The 9,000-nt window shown below is 39.6% G+C and overlaps 1 protein-coding gene across 4 annotated transcripts; it reads right to left on the bottom strand.

The window, feature by feature from the left end:
* Positions 1-65: 65 nt before the first annotated feature.
* Positions 66-7,564, bottom strand: LOC105048302 (uncharacterized). 4 transcript variants are annotated; one of them, XM_073260320.1, is made up of 4 exons: positions 7,109-7,564; positions 6,966-7,004; positions 1,250-1,553; positions 66-1,030 (listed from the first exon to the last, which is right to left on the bottom strand). In XM_073260320.1, the coding sequence occupies exons 1-4, from the start codon at positions 7,509-7,511 to the stop codon at positions 331-333; spliced, it is 1,446 nt and encodes a 481-aa protein (XP_073116421.1). In that variant the 5' UTR covers positions 7,512-7,564; the 3' UTR covers positions 66-330. The 4 variants fall into 4 exon arrangements, with proteins under 4 accessions (XP_073116421.1, XP_029121360.1, XP_010925879.1 ...); XM_029265527.2 differs by having other exon boundaries at positions 1,250-1,535; XM_010927577.4 differs by lacking the exon at positions 6,966-7,004.
* Between the last annotated feature and the right edge of the window lie 1,436 nt (positions 7,565-9,000).

Genomic DNA, 9,000 nt, shown 5'->3' with positions numbered 1-9,000 from the left:
TCCTATCTCGATAACAAATTGAAGCATCCGAACAGAGATCAAGCAGAACCCAAGGAACCTCCATCTGGATAAAAACTAAACTGACCATTCCAACATGAACAAGATTCTCTTTTGTTCAACCTTAGCCCAACAAAAACTCTTACATAATGAAGAAAATCTGAATTAAGAAGCCACAGAGACACTACAACCACCAAAATGGACATGCAAGGTGCCTGAAGAACTTGCTAAGCTGGAGAAATTCCAAGTCTCAGTTTAAGAAGGGTTATCCCAGCAAAAGCAGATCCCACAAAAATTTCCTACCTGAATGCCTTTCATTTGTTTATCTAGCACCTAATACATATCATCATTCCTGCCGCGGGCTATGCCCCGCCGATCACCTTGGCCTGGACCGGCAAAAGAACCACCACCCTGCCGATAACCCCGTCCACGTCCACGACCCACATCCAAATCATCAGTTCGCCCTCGACCTGTATATGAACCGTCTAAATGTCGATCATCTCGACCTCGGCCCATAAAAGAACTCTTCAGTGGCCTGTTCCCCATCGGCGAGCGGCTTCTTTCCCTTGAATCATGCCCCCACCGACCACGGGGTGATGGGGGGCGTCGATCATAGCCTCTTCTATCAGTAATGAATCCATCCCTCATGCGGTCTCTACGATCCCACTCATCAAGCACCGCCAAGTCAAATTTGCCTCTGCCCCTGTAATCGAGTTCATCATGGTAATCAGGTCTCTCCCTCCGCATGTGATCCACAAACCTTCCCCCACGCCCTGGGGTTGGTGAGCTAGCATCCAAATCCCTGAGCCCATCCATGTCCCAACCACGAGGTGGGGATCTATATCTAACCAAGTCTCTTCGCAGGCCACGATCAATAGTTGGACCCAAGATCCTTGGTGGAGACCCACGAGGGGGAGGAGAGTTGAAGTAACCCCTCTGAGGACTGCGACTGCGACCATGGAGTTCAGGTCCATAGCGATACTTGCTACAGTTGTTACAGTAAGTCCGCCGTGCAAAATTCAGATTCCCACAACTGAAAATGAAAAAAGCACAATAACTGAAATGACCAAATAACACGGCAAAAAGAGAGAAACCAGAAGTGTTTTTTGGGAACGAGAAAAAAGAAAGTACCAATGGACATGAATTCGAAGAAGAAAAAACATTATAATCAAGAGAATAACAACCTTCAATTCTCTTTGAATATCTGTTTTTAAGAGCACCTGCATGCATGGGTATATGAGAGAAAACTTACGAGGGATTCTGGCAGATCCAGTCACCTTCTCTAGGAGATAAATTAGGATCATTTCTATGAACATATTCTCCATCAAAGGGTGGGAAACCTCGACCGGATGCATTGTAGCCCCTCCCAAATGACCTGCCACCCCTTCCAGGTCCATAAGGTGGGGAAACATCTCGAAACCTTCCACCTCCTCTGCCACCTCGAAGTCCACGGCTAAAACGTTGTCCTGCTGGCCTATCGAACTCCAGGTCATAACGAGCATCATCCAGCCTTTGCCGTTGTGTAGGTGAAATGGAACCTGCGTGCATAGCATATCCTGAAAACAAGACCAGTAAGCTTAAAAACGTAATATACCAACACAACAGAAACAAGAGAAGTTTGTTAGAAGCCATCTGTTTGGTAGATCAGTCGCATGCCAACAGGTAAACAACTTTAAAAGAGCACTCCCTGTGCTCAAAGCTCTCCCCCATACAAGGAAGAAGCAGAAAGATGCATTAAGTAGCATGACATCTTTGCTTCATATGTAACAACACAGTATACAGGATTTGTAACCAAATTAAAGTGGAAGGTAAATACTGAAATCATTCAGTAATGCAAGAAACAAAACCATCTATTCTGTACCTCATTATGCAGTTTAGACCTAAGTATCAAGAGATATTGATGTCAAGTTTACCATAATCCTCATAATCACATGGCTCTGGCATTCCACTTTGCTTCATATATGGTTAGAAAGGACATGGTCCAGATTCACCATAGACTTCAAGTTTAGCCTAAATGCCAAATATCATAATCAAGAAGTAATTTCCTGTTACTTCAAATAAATTCAAGACAAACCACGTGCTGCTGAGGGCATCAAGCTGGACTTCCCAGTGAGAATAATGATGCAGGAGGGATTCAAAGTGTATGTGCAACAGTTCATCAACTGAAGAAACATTCTCTAACTTCAACACCAAGAGGCTTTCCACAGACTGCTCTACAGAATCCATTATTCATAACCAACAATGATACATACTAAAAAAAAAATCTTTCTCCAAAACTTAGAGACCATGCCTAGATGCACATTGCAATATCAAACTTATCCCCTGCATGAACTAAGTCTTGTGAGTTGTAACTCAAGCATTGACGATGTTAATCCTCTACCAGGCAGCACCACGTAAGCAAAAAGACCTGCTACAAGAAACCAAGTGAAAGAGACCACTCATGAAGCATTAAGGTTCTAAATTTGCAGATTCAAGTCAACTAATGACAGGGTTCCATTCAATTTTCCTGCACGCTATCATGGGAATTCTGGAGATGAGCCTCATTTGACAAATAAATCCTTTACCAAATTTACCCTGTGCCAGAATCCTTTGCTGAATCAGAGGCCATGAAATGCTTCTCTATAAAATGTAACAGCATAATTGAATAACTGATGATCCCATTCAGAGGTTGAGCAATTTCAAAGTATCTTTCTGCACCCACTTTTCATGATTCTACCTACAGTATTGACTCAATGCCTGTGTCATGTTGGAACTGATTGCCCAACCAAACCTTGCAACTGGCACTGCCATCAACTCTAAACCATTATTTGTTTCACGTAGTAAATTTTCCAGCCTTCACCTTTTGCTCCTTTATCCAAACAATAACAAGCACTCACTTATTATTCCTTCATCCATACAACAATATACATGTCTGCTTCTTTACCCAGAATACCAATCCAACTATCTGTAACTTCAACAGATATTAACCATTCAAATTCCTAAAATACTTGTTATTTCCTTTACCAGATACCAGAAAAGGATATGCCAAGCTAAAATGTGAATAAAGGTGGAATCAGAATTTTGTAAGATGAACATGAAAATAGTGAATAGTGCGCCTGATAATCCAAAAATTTGGATGACTAACAAGAAAAGAAGTTCAGAATAACCATCTTGACTGCCCGAGAAGGTATAATTCCCATGAGTGCCATTACCTGCGACTCAATAACATTCCAAGGATATGCACTATAGAATCTGTCACACTAGTGTTACTTAAACAATATAACTTAAATGCCAAAAAACCAATTCATCTTTCTCTCTTTCTTCCTCTCCACCTTCACCAATTCACAAACCATGTTCCCATGTTAAATCAACTCTCAACCTAATTTCTTGTAAAATGTCTTAAATTATGTGCCAGTAACGTTATTTTCTGTGTAGAGTTACACTGATTAAGGTCTGCTGTGAAACCTGGGTCCATACACAGCTCCATCAACAAGATCAGAACACTGCAGTGATGCCTTTTAGCACTAAATGGCAACACCATCAAGAACATTGTATGTCCCCCATGAATAATCCTTTAGCAGTCTTTTTAAGCCAGTACATCCATCCTTACACTACTATTACATGACCCACCCACTTTTCCCAAAAGCAATTTCCAGCACATTAACCCACACTAAAATCCTGCCTTCATTACCAGTGATCTTGCACCCAAGCCAGCCAACTTGGAAACTGTTACAGCACAACAGCAAAATTCATTCATAATTTGGCATATTCTGGACCTTGTAGTGCTTGACCATTATACTGAATATTCAAGTTAGTGCACAAATAAACAAAAAGCACTTAGCACAAACTTTATACAGGTATATGATTGATCTTCGCAAATTCATCATATGCAAAATCTTAAAACCAAAGTATAAAGGAAGACATTGTGTTTACAGGTGTAAAAAAGGTCAATGCAAAAAGGCTCTAGTTATGAATCATTGATGCATGATCAAGAGGCATATATATAATAAGTCTGATCACTGTATCATCAAATTGGTCTAAGACACCAATCAGTTTATTTCATCATGACTTGTTTAAGAGCTTAGTAAAAAAAAAAATGCTTCACAGGAAATAACAAACAAGCAAACAAGCCAATAAACTTCTTCAAGAAGTTAAATAGCAAGCATATGGCAATGCGCTCAAAATGCTTAAGCATACAAGCCACCATACAACATGATAGAAATAATCAGAAAAAAGAAGAGCACAAAAAGATGCTACTCTTAGAAGTTAGAACTATTATTTAGCATCCAAGGAAGCGCTCCTGGCAAGCAATATATCAATTCTGAGAAGGGCAAATACATACAATAAGGGAAAGGAAAACAGAATAGTAGCAGAATAAATCATTAACCCCTTTTCCTAAACATTTGCCATAGGTCATTTTGTTATTTTTCAAAACAATGAAACCACTCTAACTTCAATTTATGATCAAAATATTTAAAATTTAGCATTTGAAACTTGTCCCAGCATTATTGGCTATCCTCAACTAGTTTCGAACATAGAGTCAAATATGGGTAGGTCAAAAGCCTCTGAAGAGAATATTTAGTGATTAGAAAATCAGAGGTCTAAAGTGAGCGACTATAAAACTCAAGGAAGCAAAGCAAAAAGTCCAATGGCTTGACTATGAATCAGGGATGGGAAAGTAGTGAAAACTTCTCTACTATTAAGTCTTTGAACACCAACTTGAAATGACTCTCATTTCGCATGCTAGGACAAGTTCTTAACCTATGTCTGCAACCAAAAGATGAGCTGGTAGTTTTACAAAGGCTGGTCTGCATGACAAGGAGCAAGAAACCAAAGAGCAGCTTTGCTTACTGACTACATTCATAGTGAGGGTCTGAATTGAAAATGGATTTTGCTTCACCACTTTAGGAAAAAGCGACAGTCCCCTTCCCAATAACTACAGCTCTACCAGAGCTGCTTAACCTAATGACAAAAGGAAAATACATTGGGTTTCCCTTTGTTGTAATGTTTTCTCAAATATTTAGAGAAAAATTAAGGGTTCCAATGGACCATAGAGTTAATCATGCCTGAGTTCTAGAATCTGCTTCTTTTGGTGTACTTGACTAGGGGAACCAAATATTTTTGACTTTCTTTGATGACTTGCACTAATTTTGGGATTGCTCATCTACTTAAAGGTTGTCTGCCACTATGGCACCATGTCCTACCAGTGCAACTGGTCTTATGATTAAACAATAGAATTTTACTGTGCTTATTTGATTATAAGATGTTAGTTAACAAATATAAGCTGCAACCTTGCAAATCGGCCAGCATACCAGTACCATAACTACAACATCAAACCTTGCACCGACTATTTGGTCTGGCTTTATAAATCCTCATTTGCCAGCTATTCCTATTTAGGGCTGCCTTTGATGTTAATCTTCAATTTATCAATCAAGAAAAAAGAATGTGGTCGGGAGTTAATAGACAAGTCTGGCCTATGCAATTATATGAGGTAGGAGATATGGATGGTAGTATGATCTGTCAAAGTTTGAAAAATACCTGAATGACTCTTAATCTAGCACCAGTCTCCATGCAGCAGTGACATATTACTAGTCTGGGCAACATTGCATGACAGTAAAAAAATATTTACTATATCAAATGTTCCACCAAGACTCAAAGGTTTAGGCAAAGAAAGGAAAAGAGAAGGTTTGATGTAAGGAACTGCATTTATCACTGACTCCCACAATTAATATACAATTAGCATAAACTTTAAGGAACCTTGAATAATTCAATTCACACAATACACGATCACCAACCATCTACCAATTAAAGGTCTATTTATTATCTCAATTAGAAAACACTTAGAGTTATCAAGACCATGATACAGACCACCTATAAATTTAGCAAAAAGAGATGCACCATTTCAAAACTACAAAACCAAAGTACTAAATGTCATCCTGAGTATGAATGCAACCCTCTTAAGTTCTCATATTTTTGCAGTTAAATCTGAATTGAACTAACAACAGAATAGGTGCAGATATCATTGCCGCCCACTTCAGTTTAGCCCAAAACACATCTCTGCTTCTATTAGCAGGTTTAAAGATAATGCAGTCGACCATATTAGTTAATGGCTTAAGATAAATAGGAATGAAAAGACATGAATCATATGATCATTAAGATTCTTTTTTCTAGGAACTTCTAGGATATGTGAAAGCAATCAAATCAGTAAACTAAAAGAGTAAGTTTTGACCTAATCATTTTGCACATGTTATCCAAAACTAATTAGCACATGTTTCCTGCAATAAACAGGAAATACAAACTACAGTTACCAGGTAATGGGTTACCAAATCTATGCTTCAAGGAAAACCAGAATTTGGAATCCACATTTACTCTAGAGGGAACATGCTGAAAAACATCATGAAGAGCATTAGAAATATAAGATCACTGACAGAGAATGCTCTCAAATACATATCTTTCCCAGTTGTTCATGCCTCACCATGATATTGTCAATCTCTTTCTTCTTCTCTGTCTTTCATAGTTTTGTTTTCCCCACTTACATGCATCAACTTCAGCATTTCACTAGTAGCTATATAGCAATAATGAAAGATAAACAGCAGAACCAAGAAAGGAAATAGTCCATTTAAAAGTACTCGGTTGAGAAAAATATTATGAAAATTACAACTTCTTGGCTTGTTTGGTCCATTCTGAAAATAAGGAAAAACAATAGAGGAGGGGGGCCTCTGTTACGAAGATCATAATACGCTGGCTATTAGTGTATGACCATAAGTGCAGAGATGGAGAAAGAAAATGAAATATAAATTTCCCAGAGCTTCTTTTCTTTGATTAAGATACAATGCTTCTTTAATATGTGATGCAAGTTTAATATTATTCCAAGGATCCACAATCCAAAATTCTCAAACCCTAGTTTGCCGAAAGCCTCGATTTGTACCGTCTTAAAGGATTTACTTCAGGAAGGAGACGAAGAAAAAAAGAGAGAGAATCGTATCCACCTTTTCTTTTCCATACCATACCCCTAACCTCATGTAAATCTGAAAATAAAGCAGATATTATAAACATAAAACAGCGAATCACATCAAGGTTCATCATAACTTTCGAACTCTAGGGTTTCCGAAGGAGGAGACTATATACGGACCTTGACTGAATCGCTGGTAACGAGGGTGGAAGCCAGTAGGACTACCGCGGCCGTGGAAATCCGGCGGAGAGCCACGGCGGCGGTAAGGCGGCGGAGAGTCCCGGCGGTGAAGGGGCGGCGGCGAGTTGCCGTGGCGGCGGAACGCCGATGAGTCGCGACGGCGTAAATCCAGCGGCGAGTCCCGGCGGCGAGGATTGCGCGGAGAGTCTCGGCGGCGGAGTCCCGACGGCGATTCGCGGCGGTCGCTCGCGGGGTGAACTTCCTCGGCCTCCAAGACGTCGCCCGCTCCGCCGCTGTCGGACGGCCGCACCACCATACTGCTAAGACCACCTCCGGTGCGAGCCACCCGAGGTGGCGGCGAGGGTTCCGGCGGCGGAGCCTCCTCTCTTTCGCGGGGCCGCATCTCTCTCTTGATCAGAGCGCAGAACAAGGTGAAAGGATGGACGACAGACGTCGCCTAAGGGCGGATCTGAGGTCTTAATGGGCTCAGATCTCAATTCGCTTTTCGATAGTTTTTGAATCCGCCGTTGGATGTTAAGCGTTGATAGAGACCTAGTATTCAACGTATGGGATGAGATTTTAGACGACCCTGGGAATCCACACGGGCTTTAGAATTGATGGTTCCAGCAACGGCTGAGGCCTGGAAGCTACCGCCTGCCGACGTCTCAAACAACAGCATCGTGAATACGAGAAATTATTAGCCAATAGTCACTCGCCACGTTACGCCCTTTTCGCAAGGTCAAACCAAAGGTGAGGTTTCATCCAGTCATCCAGGTACATCCGCCCAGCATCTGGACCGGGTCCACAGGTACACTACCCCAACATTTGGACCTTGACCGGGTCCAGTGGACCCGTTGCATCTAATAAGTTTTCCAAGAATGCATGGACTGATTATCTCGTACCAGTCCTTTTTGGTTCTATATTTTTTTTTAATCAAAAATACTTTTCTAAATTAAGGATATCTCAAAAAACACAAGTATCTGAGGATTATATTTACTGGAAGAGGATTTATACTTGCAGTGGAATTTACACACTCTTGCCTACTTAGACACTCGTCTACTAGGCGAGTTAATGTGTGCAGATAAATTATCAATAAAATAATAATATATACAGAAAAATCAGTATCAAATTTTTTTGGTGAGAGAATTTTGAGATAAACATATAATAGGAGTTTGTGTTATACATTAGCAAATATTTATGAGACATTGAGTAGGAATGATTGCATAACTATAAAAATATGCAACACACTTCAAATATGACTTCTTTTCTTGTGCCATAGAATATGTACATATTATCTTTCTATATAATGAATAGGTATATTTTATAATATATATATGTAAATGTGTATATGTATATGCTCCTACTTGGATGTCTTATAGTTTCTAAATATCTTAAGTGTTGATCTATACTATAATCTATGGTTTGCTAGTGCAATACATGAACATGCGTCATATATTATTGCATATTGACTCACATTAGCAATCATTCTAATGTAGTTTTATTGTAGCAAAATATTATAATAAATCTTACGTTCTATTAGTTTGAATTTAAGAATAGTTTATTTGTTCTAACTTGGATGCACATGATTTGCTAGATAGATTCCTACGAATGTATTCAGTCTTGACAAGTAATGTATAGCCATGTTTGATGTTTACAGAATGCGCCTAGCATGACTTGCATGTTATGTACACACAAAAAAAAAAAAAAAAAAAATTTTATCAACTTATACATTAAAAGTGTAAGATATCACTTGGAAATATACTTTAACCTTTTTTTGCTACAGTAAGGGTGGATCTGGTACTGAACAAATACGATATGCCAACAATCTCTTCCAAGCGTACGTTTCAGAAAAAAAGCAATCCCTTCGAGTACACCCCCGCATGAGCTAGATG

Source organism: Elaeis guineensis, chromosome 7, assembly GCF_000442705.2.
Source record: "Elaeis guineensis isolate ETL-2024a chromosome 7, EG11, whole genome shotgun sequence".
Lineage (NCBI taxonomy): Eukaryota > Viridiplantae > Streptophyta > Magnoliopsida > Arecales > Arecaceae > Elaeis > Elaeis guineensis.
The sequence above is the reverse complement of the archived record's forward strand: the minus strand, read 5'-3'. Positions and strand labels throughout refer to the sequence as shown.

Bases quoted from the DNA above. Each gene is read 5' to 3' on its own strand.
- LOC105048302 (XM_073260320.1), bottom strand. From the start codon at position 7,511: ATGCGGCCCCGCGAAAGAGAGGAGGCTCCGCCGCCGGAACCCTCGCCG. The intron at 7,005-7,108 runs GTCCGTATATAG...CTTTATTTTCAG, and splicing joins TTACCAGCGATTCAGTCAAG to ATTTACATGAGGTTAGGGGT. The intron at 1,554-6,965 runs GTGGATACGATT...TCTTGTTTTCAG, and splicing joins TATGGTATGGAAAAGAAAAG to GATATGCTATGCACGCAGGT.